General features: G+C 32.6%; 1 protein-coding gene across 7 annotated transcripts in view; it reads right to left on the bottom strand.

Moving 5' to 3' along the window:
* Positions 1-19,101, bottom strand: part of LOC123708795 (apoptosis-stimulating of p53 protein 1) — a 175,796-nt gene that overhangs the window by 65,003 nt on the left and 91,692 nt on the right. Inside the window, exons 1-2 of one of the 7 annotated variants that reach the window (XM_045659699.1) lie at positions 13,678-13,727; positions 9,336-9,691 (exon numbers count right to left, since the gene is read on the bottom strand). The exons of 3 other annotated variants lie outside the window; for them this stretch is intronic. In XM_045659699.1, coding sequence (XP_045515655.1) covers positions 9,336-9,683 — 348 coding nt within the window. In that variant the 5' untranslated portion in view covers positions 9,684-9,691; positions 13,678-13,727. Of the gene's footprint in view, positions 1-9,335; positions 9,844-9,932; positions 10,467-13,677; positions 13,728-19,101 lie in introns of those variants that run through there. 3 more of the 7 variants (XM_045659707.1, XM_045659690.1, XM_045659724.1) reach the window with 3 other exon arrangements.

Here is a 19,101-nt window from a genome sequence, read left to right as displayed (position 1 = left end):
TTTATGAATAGTATTTGTGAGTAATTTATCACTATGAAACAATGGTTGCATAACAGCCGTTTTTAGGATCCGTTTCACTAAACATAAAATCGTTCCGCCGTTTTAAATGTTATATGAAACAAGTTAACAGCCAGTTAAAGCGTCGCCAACTTGGCATTTAGTATTTATTAAATGAAGAATATATTTTATCGACAATATGATGTATGGGCAAATCGTATCTTGGAGTCTACAGTCATCAATCACTGACAAAGAAAATGTAAGATTCTCTTGTGGTACTTTGAGCGATTGACGACCGAAATATTCTTGAAAATGCTTTAAACTTCTCTCGGATTGTCAAATTGTTGTTTTGCTTACAGCTGTAGATATATAACATATTTATTTTCTCAAGTGTATTACACTTTTGTTACTTAAATGAATCAATGGCGCTACAACATTTTTTGGGCCTCCGATTTCTGTATCTGTTTCATGGTCATTTGTTAATCTAATAGGCTAGTAGGTGATCAGCCTTCTGTGCCTGACGCAGTCGACTTTTTGGGTCTAAGGCAAGCCGGTTTCCTCACGATTTTCTCCTTCACCGTTCGAGCTAATGTTAAATGCGCACATAGAACTAAATAAGTGGTATTAACTAAGACTAAGCGCCACTGCTTTTTAAAGTAAGAGATTGATTCCTTAACAGAAATGTACAAAAATATTTTAAATTGGCAAAAATACGAACAAACGAAATCGGATCTTAGTACAATTAATTTTTGCTAATTAAAAAATAAATAATATTAGTGAACAAAATAAGATCTTGTAATGTTGGGTTTCTCCGTTAATATTTTTGCATATTTTCAGAGTTAAACGGCGAATAGAGCCTACGTATTTCGTAATCAGAGTTTAAATATCAAAAACTGGGGTAAATGACACAAAATTACCGGCTTACTTTTGATGTTTTGCCAAGAATAAAATTAAATCGAACTTCTCAGAAATATGGTTTCAGCAAAACAAACTTCAATACTAATTACAATTTATTATTTATATTTCAAATCTCGTTTAGTTAACTGAGAGATCTTCACTTAAGGCAGGTTTATTTATTTTTTAAATTATGATAATTTATTTTCACAAATAGAAAAATTCAGTCAATTAATTTATTTTAGAAATTAAAAATGATAGTATGAAAAAGTTATGTGTTATGTATACCAGTTAACTGAGGCTTTAATCGTTCTAAATACGTAAATATATTTTTAAATTTTATGTAAAACATATTTATTTGAATGCGGACAATACAATATTTACGACTCCGATTAATAGCAAAATTATAATCTATTAAATGTATTAAATCTTTAAAAAACATTCACTCATTTTTCGTCCCCGCGAGAAATCATATAAAAATCATTAAAAGAATATTTATAATTTCATTATATGTGTTTGTAAAATAAAATATATAACCCAAACAAACCATACCATAAGCATAGCTCAAACGTAAACAGATATAACAGATAAATAATGTTTAATACCACGGAAGCATTGCAAGATTTTCACAATAATATTATTATTGTCGGGAAGATTGTACTGACTTGTAGTTCCCCTGATGCTGAAGTTACAGATGCATTCACCGGAAATGCTCTCAAAACTCTTGACATAATATTGTGAGGTTGTGTATAAACTAGCTTTACTAGTAATACATTTGTAACATTAGAATTGATGAAATAATGATAAAAATAATATATATTCTTGGACAGCCCTGAGTAATATTTATCCATTTTGCCGTAAACAAAGCCATCGGTAAGTAATAAATTATATGACTTAATATTAAAACAGCATATTAAAGGAAAATATCAATTTCTAATTCGTAAATCTCTGAAGCCAGAAAGCATTTCAAATCGGCAGAATTCTACGAATATTCACTATAAGGTAATATGATCTTTCTTACTGAATTCATAGGGTTGTATTTAGTAAGATAAATATCGTGAGCACAGCTGCGGCTTATCCTCAACAGGAAATCCTTGTCATTTTCCAAGCCAAGCGATCGAGTACTTCGAAATTAAGAGCAATTCAATTTTATCCAGATACGTATATATACGTATAAAGAGTATCTTCACGATGATCGTAAATTATTAAACATGGTATAGGACTATGCACTTTTCGCATCATTCGTTGTCCATTTCTATAAGCAAGTAGGTAATCTCTATCTCTCTCTTTTCATACGTAATTTTTCAGATCGATACTATAATGTTAATGACATCTACTATGTCATTAACATTATAGTATATATAGAATATCTTACAACTATATAATAAATATCTGATTATACTCACTATGTTAATCAATTCGCTTATAGATAGATTTTCGATAAATCAAAACTGGTGCTTGAAAGCCTCTGTAATGTGCGAAAGTAATCCCCAATGCAGTAATATGGGGATGTAGGCAAGGAAGTCTATTTGAGTACCAACCCAGCTGTCTCAGTAGCAGAAATGATTAGGTAGATACCTACAAGCCTTCCCAAAAAACCTTCGTAGTTTAAACACCTATCATAAACTATGTATCCGGGTCTGGTTCATGTGTTACTTCGAAAAGAAATTTACTTTTAACACATAAGAAACTTATTACCATTATTATATTGCGATAGAAAATAATCCGAAAGTCTAATCGAAACGCTCTATAGTCTTTGCGCTCGGCGGTTAAACAAACAACTCACTGCATTCGCTACATGTCATTCGTCTTTATTTAATTTCTTTTGTTTTTGTGTCGTATTTTCTAATAGAAATAGTCGGAAATAGTTCAAAGAATCGGGGTCAAGTGTGGGAAGAGTGAATTGAGCTGTCATTGCATAATCTATCCGAGGTTAAGGAAGTGTGGTAATTTTAATCTGAATTTTGAAAGTATTTTTACTATCGTTATATAATTTATGTCAGTATGCAACCATACGAATATATTGAGGAAGTCATACAACATGTATTTGAAGACAGAATAAATAATTTTATGAATTGTTTTAAAAGTTGCATTGAATATTTGTTTAAAACGACGAGTGAGTGAAAGAGACGAGTGAACCACTTATATAAAATAAATTTTTTTGGCTATGCATTTGTGTTTTCTTTTATGAAATATTTTTCATGGTATAAATCTCAAAAAATTGAAAATGCAGACTTAACTCAAATTTAACAAAGATCAATTTTATTATTGACCAGTCACATCATTTACATTTAAGTGAAATACTTTTACACTCCAACGATCATTTTAGCGAGGACTTTATCTATACGGATTTATTGACGATAATTTAACTACAATTTTCAATAACGACTTCACAAAGACTTAATTTAGGCTCTAAATTTGTTAATACGCTAAAACAATATACGAGTAATTATGGCATTAACCTAAAAGCTGGAGCAAAGTTACTATAGACGTTCATATAACTTCATTATAAACTTTTACGAAAATGACTTGGGTATAATGTATGGGCGCTATTTAATAGCTTATATGAATTGGAAAGAGTACTTTAAGATTAATTATTTTTTAGCAACAGGCTCATGTGGCTCACGGAGCAGACCTCGAAACAGTTTTAGAGTAATGGGAGGGTAATTCTAGCACCGCAAGCGTGCCGCAAATGTGTACAGTCACAGTACACAGTTCAGAAGTTAGAATTTGCGGCTTGGGAGAACATTGACAACAAAGTACAGGCAAATTAATGATTTTGTAGTGAAAAAAATACGATTTGTACGCATTTAAAAGCAGACTTATTTGCCGGACAATAAAATACATGCTATTAACAAAGAAAAAACAGTGGTGCTACTACGCTCAGGTATTGGCCTCAGATTTCTGTACCTGTTTCGTGATCATTCGTTTTTTTTTACTTCTGCGCCAGACACACCGTCGACCTTTTGGGTCTAATGCATAACGCTTGCCTCACAATGTTTTCCTTCATCGTGCATGTGTATTTAACACTAGTAGTTAAGTCTATTGTTGCACAACCAGGGTTCCAATCTACGACTGAGGGATGAGAGTCGTAATCCAAAGCCAAACACTACTAGCTGTGAGGATGAAACTAAATTAGATTTAATGTGAGAGATTAAATAGTAGCATTCTCTAAGGCAACACCGATTCCCGATATAGTATAGTAATTTGACCGAAACTAATACTATTCTGTGGATGCATGATGTATTTTTATTACTTCCATTAGCTTTCAAAACGAAATATTATCTACCAAAGATGACTTAACTGTTATCCGTTAAATGCTTACAGTAGGCAAATTCCATTTCTGTAGCTTCCAAGCTCAAACTAGCCAACTTCAGCAACTCATAAACAAGTGAGCGAACCATGAATATAAGAGAAAAATATGTCGTGTAATTACAATCTTATCTGTTTGAACATAAAATTTTAGTTTCCAATATTAACAACATGCGTTGATGTATTGATAGCATGACAGATTATGCAATTTACATAAAAGTCTCGTTTTATTTATCTTTTGTATAATCTTTCATTTAATATGTTCTGCAACGGTAAAGCAATTATTCATTGTATCACAGCTACTACTTCAATTTGAGAGGCAATTTTTGGACAATATGTGAACGGCCACTTGTAAAATTGTGTATTGAAATAAATAGTACTTTCTTAAAAAACAATAACAGCTTCATTCTATACGTTTTTAGGACCGATTCATTAAGTTCTAGTTGTAGTTCTGTATCAACAAAATAAACGCACGTAGGATGTTTACAAGAAATGTATTCGTTTAATTTGTCTATTCCAAACAGTATTACGCAACTTGTAATTACTGGGTAAATATTTCTATGAGTTATGGAAAGAAATGTATTGTTCTATACTCATTAACGTATCGCCGAGTATTCTGTATTTTTCAATATAAATCAATTACTGTTACGGGAATCGAACACAATCACATGTCAGCTTGGTCAATTTGACGTTTGAATGTACCGAAACACATATGACATTTATCATAAAAGATAAAGATATAGACACCTCGATAAAATGGTTATTAATATTGTCAAGTGTCTTAAAATATTGCATATCCCTGTGTAAATTATGGAACCATGTATCTTTTCTTTATAGGACAAGTTTCAGTATATCTTTTAAATCGAAATCGTTACAACCGCAGTTAAGAAACGGTTAACAGATATGCAGTAACGATTATCGTTTACTGTAACAGCGTGCCCCGCGGCACTACTAGGTCCTATCTAAATGACATTAATCGGTTCCATAGCAATTCGCTCATTTGCTTTAGGAAGACCTAGGAGATAGAATTCCATATCGTAAATTATTTTAAAAGTAGTGGGCTTGTTGACCTAGTGGCTTGATCGTGAGACTTTCATCCCTGAGGTTCGATTCGATTGAAGCCCGACATTAACACTCAGTCGTATGGTGAGGAAAACATTGTGCATCAGGCATGCTTTAGAGCCGAAGGAGTTGACGGCGTATGTCAATTGTCAGACACAGAAGGCTGCTACATGCCCATTTAGACTAAACCTAGTCCAATTTAACCCCAAGAAGACACAAGTTTGCGCGTTTTCCGCGAAAAAAATACCCTTTGTCGCTACTCCTCTTTTCGAAAACACTCTTCTTGAAGCCACAGCCAGCATCGGAATATTTGGCGTTGACATATCGAACGACGTTCAGTTTCGCGGTCATTTGGAGGGAAAGGCTAAATTAGCCTCCAAAAAGCTTGGTGTGCTCAGCAAGGCGAGACGGTACTTCACTCCGGGCCACCGCTTGCAACTCTATAAAGCGCAAATACGGCCCCACATGGAATACTGTTCTCACCTCTGGGCGGGGGCTCCCCAGTACCAGCTCCTTCCACTTGACCGTATCCAACGAAGAGCGGTTCGAATCGTCGATGACCAATCCCTCTCCGAGCGGCTCGATCCTTTGGCGTTGCGTAGAGATGTGGGGTCACTCTGCATCTTCTACCGCATTTACCATGGAGAGTGTTCAGAGGAGTTGTTCGGATTAATACCTGCAGCTGAGTTTCAGCATCGGACGTCGAGGCAAAATACAAAATTCCACCCGTATCACCTCGACGTCCGACGTTCCACGACTGAGCGTTTCTCAAGGCAATTTTTGCCGCGCACCACCGCTATGTGGAACCAGCTGCCCACTGAAGTATTTCCGAACCAATTCGACTTAGGGTCCTTCAAGAAAAGAGCGTACAAATTCTTAAAAGGCCGGCAACGCACTCGCGAGCCCTCTGGCATTGAGAGTGTCCATGGGCGGCGGTATCACTTAACATCAGGTGAGCCTCCTGCCCGTTTGCCCCCTATTTTATAAAAAAAAAAAAAAAAAATTAAGAAATACAATAATCACGGTACGTAATACAATAATCTGAGGCCAAGAACAAGGGTTGTAGCGCCACCAGATATTTTTATTTAATAAAAACCTATAAGCCGACTACAATACGAACCTAAAACTATTACGAATAAAGTTTTACCTGAACTAACATTAAAATTAGAATGTAAAAACTGTTTTTCACTTTTTTATCTTCGCAGATAGTGTCTTTGATTTATGAAAAGCACATCATTCAAGAACATTTTTTTATAAAGTGATCCGACAATACAAACTGCTACTGCAGTACTGACTACTATTTTCTACTAGTCTACTCCGTCCCACTATTCATGCAGTATAAACCTATTTATTCCTTATTTCTCTATAGAAAATAAAACAGTAATAAATCATAGGTTCGTAAGTTTCTTTAAATATATTTTTCTGTCATATTTCAAGCTCGAAATTGGTGTCTTATTTTACTTGACGATGGCTTCGAAATTCACAGGAAGGCTACCTATACTAGGCGAGGAATATTTTATTTTGTTACATTTATTATTTATGTCTCTTAAGTTCTTTCTTTTAAAGAATATTTCCTTTCTTACACTTAGAGGTTGAATTTCGAATAATCTTAATGATACATAACCAGTACATTGTTGATTTATTAATTGCGAAAATTTCTAACAACTGTGATTTAGTTTATGAGATGGTAAGTTTGATGTAAATACGAATTACAAAACATATAAGGATAGATTCAATTATAAAAATTCAAATATTCATGTAGAATATAATCTAAAAGCTGGCGGATAGAATTTTGTGATAGTAATGAAAATTTATTATTTAATTTTGATTTATCATTCGATCCCTATATATATAAAAGAATATAAGGCTGATGTAGAGTGTTATACACTCTCCTAGACTAGAGTACTAGAGTGTATGTATATACGTATATTATATACAGCACCACTATTACGATTACCATATAGTTAAACGAGTGCTAATTAAATATTACAAAAAATATATCATGTTCACTTTTATATACCTCAATTTTTATATTAGATTTACAGAAAAAACATTATTAAGTGTAATTTTAGAAGAAGAATAAAATAACCATATAAAGTCAAATAAATTAAAGGGCTTTTATTTCTGAAGTACAAATTTAACATTATCGCAATTTGGTGTGCCTTTTGGAATAGGCCTACCACAGCTCTCTCCAATGAGTTTTAAATAATTAATATAATATATATAATTAATAATAATAATAAGATAATTGACGGTCGAGTACGGCCAAGGTCGTATTGATGTCATCTCGCCATTGTCTTCTGGATCCATCTCTTGGATACCACAGACATACTTTTTTGCTCTTCCTAATGATTTATCAAGTTAGCATTTTAGCAGGTGCCCTGTCCATCTCCATTTTAAGTGGTCTATATGACGTATTACAACCGTAATTTTGTTTTTCTTCTATTATCAGAGTTTCGTATTTTGTAACTTAGTCAATGTTAAGGTATTAAAATAATGAAATGCAACAGCTTTTTTTTTTCATTAATGGAATAAGATATTTTCATTTCGCGGTTAAACAAATGTTACATACATTTTTGACATACGAATAATTTGTGAGAACGCGTTTGCTCTGAACAAAATCTCAGGAGAAATCAGTTGGTTAAATCTTTAAAAAATGGGAGTAAAAAAGTGAATGGAAATAGGAGCTTTATTTGACTTGAAGCGATTTGTACTCTATGAAATATTTATTCCGTGGAGAGCGGTTCCGATTTTAGTTTTATTTGTTTTAACCCTTGACGTAAAATGGGGCTTTATAACTTCAGCATATCTATCTGTGGTTTTGAAACGGAATGCCGTTGCTTCAGTATCGTTTATTTTTGTATCTGTATTTATGTATTGACTTATTTAGAACGTTTAGTCTTTATTTAAAGATGACCGCTTAGCTAGTACTTAATTATCTTTTTAATCTTTTCGATGATGGTGGCGTGGAAAGAGCTGTGTCATTTAAGGGCGTTTTTTTTTCGTAGTTTTCATTTTAATTGTTTTTATTTATGTACTAGATTACCTGGTGAACTTTGTTTAATCTATATTTGTGTCAACACTATTATTTTAACAGTCCAAAGAGATAGGACCTCATACTATAGCTAACAAACATGAATTTCTGAACCCATATATAAATATATGACAACCAAGTGTCAATTTTTAGTTTTGTGACTAAAGACATCAAATATTTCCCAGGAACAGGTTTATTGGAAAATTCATCTGCCGATTTCCGTATTTTCTCTACTTATTATTTATGTTTCCCACCGCCTTAACCTTCCCTAAACTTCCACATATATTTCGAGATCATAATTAGCCTAACAGGTTTTAGCGAGACAAAGAGCATTTCATTTTTAGATACATATATAGATATAGATTTATATTATAAATGGTCAGTTTTTGATTTAATATCACAACACTAATTTGTGTAAAAGATATTTTCCATATAAAATTGACATTCATCTTCGTCCAGAGTAAAATAAATTAAACATAGCGTAATAATTATGAACATCACCCGGCGTGGAAATTTTAACATCAAAAATTATATCATTCATTAAAATTGCATTAAAGTTATGTATGTTAAATACATTCATTCACATATCATTTTAAAATCATTATAATTGTAATTATATGTGAGAAATAACATAATACATACACCCAGGATTCGTATGATTAGCTTGTTTCATTTTGTATTATTGAACCTAATACATAAACGCAAATACAATAATTAAAACACAAGTAAAACAATAGCACCAACATTGTATCATTATTAAAATACATAGATGTATTCCAAGGGTAAAATTCAGAAACGAGTCTTCGCGCTATGACACCGGTATGTCAAAATCCAATACGACTTGACTTCAATTTCATATTATCACCCTCAGTTAATAGATCTATTTCTTGAATGACAAAAATTCATGAATGAAAAACCTTTATCGTCTTTTATCGTTTAATCCACAATGCCACTATTATAGTCAGCATAATTTAGCCGGCGGAAATTAAAACTTAACGTTCTTAATTTAAATTTTAATAAGCTTGAAAAAACCAACCTTTTTAAGTCCGGACAGTCTCAAAGAGCGCTGCAGCTTCGCCGCTCTAGACGTCGAAAGATAAACAATAGGTACGGCCTCTCCCGTCTCTAACGAAATATCGAAGTCATTAACCGCCCCACATAACTTATAATCCTCGTTTCCTCCTTCCTCTTTGACTTCCCCAGTTACTGGATCAATGTAATAATTAAACTTAGTTTCATCAAAGCTGTTTCGATGACTTTTAATTTCTTCTTCCGACGGATATGATATCAAATAGTTTTCTTCTTGATTGTCTTCGATTGTTATTGAAGGTGTTTTGGAATCGAATGATGAATACGAATACGCACATTGTAAGTCGCACTCCATGTTTGTATCTGATAATATAGTGGGCGTTGAAAGGATCTCATTACAAAACAAATACCGATAAATAATTCACCATGATTATTTGACATATCTATACAATTACTTCATGGTACATTTTATAAAATATTATTTTATCTTAAATTGTCTCTTAACGTACCTACTGTACTTTAATTATATGAACAAAAACATTTGTATAACTTAAAATTGAGGAAGGCAAAATGATGAATGAATGAATGAAGGAAAATTGCTTACCGCCAAGCGAGAATTTTTGTAATTAGAACGACGTGATAAAGAAAACCAGACTTTAAAATTAGAACACTTGGTAAGAATTACATTAAATGGTTACAAGGACAAAACGATGACTCAGAAAATGAAAAATACAAGTCAAAAGTGCAAACATTTTGCATGAAAACAGCGAGGTCACGAAAATTTATTTACCCAACGTGCGTGAAAACAAATTTTTTCTAAAATATTACCAGTTTGAATAATTAGCGCAGAGGACCCTCGTCACAACTCTACACCCTTCTGGTTGTCAAAACATTTAACAACTTATACTGATACGTAACACAATATTTTTGATCCCAACATCGGTTTTCTAGACTATTGGTTTGATATCGTTACCTCTTCTACATCTTTTAACCCATTTAATTGCCTTATATTGTTCGCAGATAATGATAAAACCGCAATACATAATAATTTGTTTTGACTAAAGAGCCACCCATGAAAACTGAAATGAAATAAAGTATATATTTAAGCCAATAGATTTCTATAACCTAAAATAAAGATATTTACATTTTTCGAAATATTTTCTAGATAAAGGAAATATATATAATAATCGGAGGCGATTTTGAAGGCCTCTAAAGAAGTTCACTTCCAACCGTAGAGACTACGTCGTGAGAATGTACTATAATGAATTACCACTTTGGTAAAAGATACATACAAGTACATGGGTGGTATACAGCCAATGTTGGTACACTAAAGAATGTATCCATTGAAACAATCGATGTTTAACCTTTACCAACAAGGCTATTATTATAAGTTGTATTGCCAAGTTAATAGCGAGTTAAGTTTGTCGTTGCAACGCGTTGTAGCCGTCTTAAATAACATAGACACAACAAGCGTACCCAAGTTTTGCTTTCCAACTTCAAATACATACTGAGACGTGAGTTTTGTTCTTGTTTAATTATGCAAACACATTAAATTGTATACTAAAAATTATTTGACATTAATAAATTACCTCCGATTGTATACATTCTTGCCAAAAACAAAAGAGGGTAGGAAACATATCTAAATAGATAAAAAGACAAATGTTAAACTGCTAACGGATGAGTAGGATTATTAGAAACTAGCGGACCCGATAGATGTTGTCCTCTCTTAACTATGAATATTGATTATGAATTGGTATAATGAACTAAAAATACTTTATGATATACAACACTCTTTGTTTGTTTTTCTGACGCGTATATGAATAGTTTTGATGGTATTCCGATATGGGAACAGGTTACATATAACTGGCCATGTGAAAAACATGGATTTTCAAGATTAATGCCAAGAACAATTAGCAACTGTAATGATTTTATATGTATTTAATCAATATAATAACTCCGATCAAAGCATTTGTTTTTCTTACATCCTTTGACTTTATTTGCAGCACGCATTCTGTCAATGTTATGTCAAACGCCATATGGTGGTTACATGAAAAAGTTTGAATGAAATGAAAAAAAATGCTATCGTAACAAATGTCATGATTACTAATTAATAAATATGGTGGTTAAGTATTCTTAATTTTTTTAATTTTCCGCGAAATTTTCTTCTTTTTTTCTTTCAAAAGAGCCTTCTTGTGACAATAACAAACACAACAAAAACAGAATTAGCAAAATCGGTCCAGCCGTTCACGCGTGATGCTGTGAGCAAGGGAAATTGGGATTTATATATATCTATATATATATTAACTTTATAAAACAGTGGTTTCTAGTAGCACATATATGTTACCATGACGACGATTTGAGGTTTTTACTATGGTAACCTAAATTAAAACTAAATTCAATACTTCGATTGGATAAGGAACAGTTTTAAATTTATGGTACAGATATTATTCGTGCAGCTCAGTCAGTCACAGAGACATACGTGTAATATACAAGTACGTACTCTATTTTGAATTGGATCAATGAATGATGGACTGCCCAGACACAATAAGATACTAACAAAACCAATGCAATGTCGTTGCCCTGCGTAATTGCATTCCACAATATCAGTTCTAATCATATTCTATTTCCTCATTCTTTTTCGAAGATGCTAGTAAGACCTGTATAGCAAAAAGATTCTTAGGCTTGATAATCCAAAAGGGTTTTTAATAAATATTGGATTAAAATTGCTTTATTGCGATAATAAGAGTTTAAAATTTTAACTTCAAAACAAACCTGTTTTTGAAATGATTAAAGATTAACTTAAAGGAAATGTATTTTATTACAAAGTTAAAGTATTGGTAACATCGAATTTGTTCCAAGCACGAGTTTAGTATTTATACAATATCAGATAAGCTATTTGTAGCTTACATGGAATTTCTGTGTTCCACTAGTTTCAGTTCTCATTTCATTGTGTTTCCCGGAATCAAACTCGGAGCTTTGCGTATTTACTTTTATTGGCTATGTGCAATACGCCAATTTTATTTACTGTGGAATACAAACGAAAATATCAACGAAAATATACATGATACAATAATAAAACAAATGAAACTAATGATTTTGTGGACCCAAAAAAAATTAATAACAACTTTATTATAATCATATTCATATTACGGTCCTCAGCCCCACAGTGATTTAGAAGCCAAAAAGGAATTTCTATAAACGAAAAGTTCCTAATAATGATAATGATAACTTACTTGAAAGCACGACAGGAGTTTACAAGGCTTACTTTATGTTGTGTTTTGATGAACTGACTGCGGCCAATAAGTACTATTACAAACGTCTATTGTATATATGTATAGCGTGTTTTATTATTTAAAGACATACTTTTGACCAAGACTTTCGTTTTAAACTGCTCTATGTTAAGTGCGTAAATTTTTACAATTGAGGATCATCATAGTTCCAAAACATACGTAAAAAAACTAAACCATAATTTTTTACCGTCACAAACTTTAATACAATTTTCACATCGATTTGATAGTGCATTAGAAAAGACACTTAAACATGATGAATATATGTTTGTAAACACAATTGAGCAGCTATTGTTTAATGATTTCAGAGAGTATGATTTTAACATTAAGAGTTGGAAGAGACACTTAGTTTATGATTAATAAAGATTAAATAGCTACTTATATATTTATATGAATTAGGGGGATGTGTGTATTTGGTATCTAAATTAATATCCCAACATATAACAAATTTACACAATGTATATAAATAATATATTGTAATACATCTCTAAAGGCATAACTCATACATATACATGTTTAACAATGATTGCCTAATCGTGCAATATGAAGTTATTTACGCGTTTGGCACATAATTAAATAATATTAAGCATACACTTAAAAAACATGATGCAACGGCCGGCTTTATCTCTACTAAGCGATCTCTTCCAGGCAATTGGAATTGAAGGCTTCTTATGGTGTTAATTTAGATTGATTTTAAAGTATTGGTACGCGATATTTATGAGATGCAATGGAACGCTGTGGCTGCCTAATATTAAAAAGCTATACTTGACTTTGTAATAATTATTCTTGACATAAAAACCGGCATAAAAATCTCCACTGGAAGCAATATCCATATGCGACAACCAATGCGAGACTGTTATTTTATATAATTTGTTTCTCTGTATAAAAGTCATAACGTAAACATATCTTTAAGAAATGCAACTTAAACATTCTTGAAGTATTTATGTCACCTAAGCACCGAAGTACTGAAAAATTTATTGAGAACAAATATCCGTTATATGAAAACTCGAATTATCGTTTAATATAACACGGAAAAAGACAAATTTGATCCTTTCAACACACCACTGAACACTTAAAATTTGCCCAACGACTGCGCACACGCCGCGCGTCGGATTCAGACTGAACGAATCTAAATCTGAAATAAGTGTATTTTCAATTTTCACTTGCTGTCAACATCCGTACTGACTCATTCTCATATAATATTGTGTGGATTTATAAAATGAATGCATAGATAAGTATTTATTATACTTATTAACATTATATTTTTATTATAACAACCCTAGATACTAGATATCATATGTAATTATTATTAATTAATCGAAATAAATTAACACAAAGCGAACTTATTAAAATATGTAAAAGACATTAACAGCTAGCTTAATACTTCTCTAAATATCGAATTAGAAATCAATATCGAGTAGAAATATAACTCATTAGATACACAAATTTAAGGAAAGTGGTAGTGGGCCAAAACTGCTCTCCCTGTACCTAAAAACCAATATAGTCCCACAAGGAATCAAACTTAGGTCCTTCAAATGTTATTCTATACCGGCGCAGTTCTCATACGGTTAAATAAAAATAAATGTTCTTTGTCAAATAATCTTCAAACCACAGACCAGATACAATTTGAAAGCTCTGTTTTAAAACCACATATACGTGAAACCGCGACCTTGTCTGCGTTCGCAGCGAATTTGACACTGTGCCAAGAGTCAGAGTACTCAGAATATCAGCGAGACCATTGAATACTATCAAAGTAAGGGCTATTTGGATATCCGCTTATAGTGTAAATATTGGCATTGATAAAACAAACAATAAATACAATGCTCTATATGTTACAGTTGGCACCATAATTATTTTATATCAGGCTAAGTACTAAATATTTAAATAAATAAATATAACTTATAGTATAGTCTTTTGTTAACAAAGCTTTTACACGTTTAAAAATTTAAAATTATGTAAAATAATTATAAGTTTATTATAGTGCATAGCTTCAATCCGGTAAAAAAGTGTTTTCTTTAAATATAACTTATAAAAAGCCTTTAACTTCCAGCAACAAAAAAGATGTATTAAATTAAATATTACATTTGAAGTAATATGTAATTTAATACAGATATAGGCCTCCTTCAAGGAATTTTGCTCTTACAGAAGCCACCTGCAGCCGGTATAAACCAGCAGTTTTCATCCAAAAAGGTCGTCCTTCGACGTTTGCCTTCTGATCCTGTCTATGATGCGACTCGTTTTGCCTATAATTTTGAAGCCTAGAGAAGTGGCACGCCCACTTCCATTTTATTCAATTAAAGTAATTTACCATAATAAAAAAATCAATTAAGAAAGAAGGTTGCTTAAATGTTTTGTTAATAAAACGGGCATTAAATATCGTAGTGAGTTGTAGGTATTTAATTAATCATTTACCACTAGCGATTATGTCGAATAATTCGACTGTTCGTCGGTTAATCTTGTTTTGCGAATTATTCATGCACTAATATTCAAATAGAATGTGAAAGAAAACTAAAGGTTTATGACTTGTATGGTTTCAAAGTCGAATAGAGTCGATAAACATCAATAACCTTAGGTTTGATTTTATAGAACTATAAGAATATGTTGGGATCTGGAGCAGTGTTGGCCTAGTGGCTTCAGCGTGCGAGTCTAACCCATGATGGTTGTAAGTTCGATCTCCGGCTGTGCACCTATGGACTGTCTTTCTATGTGCGCATTTAACATTAGCTCGAACGGTGAAGGAGAATATCGTGAGGAAACCGGCTTGCCTTAGACCCAAAAAGTCAACGGCGTGTGTCAGGCACAGAAGACTGATCACCTACTTGCCAATTCGATTAACAAATGATGATGAAACAGATACAGAAATCTCAGGCCAAGACCTTATAGAAAAAGCTTATAGCGCCATTGATTTATTTTTATTTATTAGAATATTTTGGATTATATTAATTATTAATATCCAGGAGTAGGTGAAATTCTTAGTGGCGGCAACTTTTTGTAACTGCAGTGCACTGCAGTTTTGACAGTGCAGAAAAAATTACTCAATGTGAACTATGAAGGCAAGGATTACCTTAACACAACCACGATGGCTGGAGATCTTCCAGAATCCCCTTCACTAGACATTTCCTTTTGCAAACAAGCGAGCGATGGCATGCCTTTTAGTGGAGGTCAACCCTGGGAAATACAACTTCCCAATTTTTTTAAGAGAGCATACACCCTTATACATAGGTCATAGCTTTGAAGGCCGTTCCGTAACCTCGTTTATCCCTATCATATAAATCTCATTATCGCTCTCGTTCCTTTATCGCATTCCAAATACATACTAAACATGGAGCCAAGTATATAATAAAAATTCATACCCCTTTTAAAAAGCTATAATACTCATTAGCGAGACAATTAACACGCCATTCAATTGAATTGTGTCTAAATCTTTCCGTTCTTACCTCATTTATTATTATAATCGTGTTAGTATTAGGATCGCATACATATATTACGTAGGACGCAATTATGTTTGCGTAATTACGAAAGCTTTATAATTGTCAAACAAAATTAGTGATATGCAGTAATGTGTTAAATATACAACTTAGTTCGATCGACCACTAGAGATGATGAATTATAATTTTCTTTTTATCTGTTTTGTTTAACCTAAACGCATACATCAACGCCTAGGAATTCAGGTAAGACCAATGATTTTCCTGTCCATCAATTAGAATAACAGTCGTGATCTCGAGCGTCCAATTAGTGGGATTTTCTTTTTACCTCACTCAATGCTCTGAGAAGGAATTAGTGGTGGGATCAACTGGAAATTGAATGGTATTTTCACAGCTCCTTTTAAGTATCTGTTTTTAAAATAAAGGTTATATATGATAGCGGTACGGGTGCCTTTATGCAATTTTTGTATCACCCACAAACTGTGAAATGTAAAAATGACTTTCAAAGTTATAACGATTCAATACAACAGTAAACAACAGTTAATAGTCATGAGTATTTTATTAATTAAGAAACTATATAAAAAATAAATCAATGGCGCTACAACCTTTTTTTATGTCTGGGCCTCAGATTTCTATATCTGTTTCATGATCATTTGTTAATCTAATAGGCACTAGGCCTACCTACTTAGGTGATCAGCCTTTTGTGCAAAAAATAATTTATTTACATCACTAAATTATCGCATTAAAGGTACAAGCCAATAGATGGAAAAGGCGGCCTTTCTACTAAAACCAATTTCATCCAGACAATCCAAAAATAAAGATTAAAAAACAAACGTAAAATAGAGTAATTTCTGCATGGTTTTATTTTAACAAACGAATTAGTGCCAGAAATATTAATATATAATTTAGCAATTACTAAAGAAAGATATATCTACAATTGGCATTCAATAAACTTAAAAACAATCATATTCAAAATTAATTATAATTGACTCATTAATAATGCTATTGTAAAGTTATACCTCGATCTTTTAATTTATAAAAGCCATAATTAAGAGCCTCGACAAAAATCGGATACACTACACGTTGCATGTGCGAATTTCCGATCTCGAATGAAAGCATCGCTCAACAGCTTTCAGACAGTAGCCAATAAAAATTAGGTAAATTGCCGAGCGCTTAAATATTTTGTCTCGGCACGCAAATTGTTTCACGCGAACTTCAACTTTCGCACGCTACCTTTTTATAACAGAAGAATGTTAACAAATTGATGCGTAACGCCTGTGTGAATAAGATTGTAAGGTCTCGGGTTCACTGCTGATAAATATTAAAATAGTAAAAAACTAAATCAAGTTAAGAAGTTGGTGGCGGTATTAAGATGGTTAAATAATATATTTGTACAGATAAAAAATCGGTGGCACTACAACCTTGGTCTCAAGTTTTTGTATCTGTTGCGCGAGCATTTTTTATGTAGTAGCCTTCAGTGTCTAAAACGATGTCGACTTTTTTGGTCAAAGGCATGGCGGTTTTCCCTAGCACCACTGCTTCGCTAGACGAGCACCATAGGCACAAACTGAACAGTCCAAGGATGAGTCGCACGGTGAAAAGACTAGGCCAACACTGTCTACTTACAGAACAGGATTTTTTTTAAGTGACTCTTCTTTATCGGCGTTGGAAAAATAAAATACCGTCACATTTTTCGGTTACGCGTCACATTTTTGTTGTCTCTACCACGGTTGATTCGAAGCCATTAATTACAAAAAAATATAAAATAACGATAACAATGATAATAATAATACTATTACAATTAATGAAATTCTGTAATAATCTTAGTATTAATAAGGTAAGATTAAATAATTGTATTCATGTCTATGATAATAAAAGCCTTTTGTTAAATTTTATTTAACCAATTTCTGCAAAGTTGCGTATCATTTTTCGAAAAATAAGGTCATAACGAAGTTTCACTTCTTACGTGTGTACACTAAGTACACGCACACATTTTTTTATGTAAAAGGAGGTAAACGGGCAGGAGGCTCACCTGATGTTAAGTGACACCGCCGCCCATGGACACTCACATTGCCAGAAGGCTCGTAATTGCGTTGCCGGTCTTTCAAGTAAATACAAATCGGAACATCTTTGTATATATGGGCTTGAGTCCCTACGCTGAATTTAACGTTTTGTATAATTTGTAATTCAATACCTCAACAAAAAAACTGAACTGCGCCGGTACTCTGTAACTTCCAATAGCGACAGCGATACCGATCTCAACATTTTTGTATGCAATTTCGATGTTCTCCGGTTACTGATGGATATTAATCCGTAGTGCTGATGTAAGGATCGCGCAGTACAAAAACGTATATTGGAAGTTACGAAATAAGTGCACTGTTTGCGATAAACAAATGATGTCCTCGATAAATAAACGTTTGACCAATATACTTCATATATATAAAAAATCTCAGTCCAAAAAACTTTACAAAGAAAATTCCTATAGGAATTCAAAGTTTGACATATCAATGACGGATTACACACATCATACTTCTTACACGTCTTTGCTTCGAAAATAGAATTACAAATGACCAGACACGAATCGTCAGTCATTCAATAAAATTGTCGTCGGATCATCAATCTAACAAGTAGGATACTTAGCCTAAACTGATTCCATTTATATACAGTATAATAAAACAAGGTATGAAATTGCTGTATATACTACAGTTTTGCGGATCCAAGTTGAATGTAAAGACTCGTTTGTTAAGATAAAACATTTTATACGTATGTACGCTAATTAATTAACATTAAAATTACTTTGTTCTGCGAAAAACAGGCGAATGTTAGTTAATAAAACATCAAAAATAGGTTTTTCAGGCACAAGTAAGTAACTTATTCATAATCCAACATACTCGTATATACAATGCCGTATAAAATTTGACCGTGATTCCAGCATAAAACAAAAAAATCTCTAAATCATTAAGAGTAATAATACCCGTTATTATTGTACTCTACTGTACATATTTATAAGGTCTTCGAGTGATCTGCGATTGATGGTCAACCATTCATCAGGAGAAAATCT

This window comes from Pieris brassicae, chromosome 1, assembly GCF_905147105.1.
Source record: "Pieris brassicae chromosome 1, ilPieBrab1.1, whole genome shotgun sequence".
NCBI classification, from domain to species: domain Eukaryota; kingdom Metazoa; phylum Arthropoda; class Insecta; order Lepidoptera; family Pieridae; genus Pieris; species Pieris brassicae.
The sequence above is the reverse complement of the archived record's forward strand: the minus strand, read 5'-3'. Positions and strand labels throughout refer to the sequence as shown.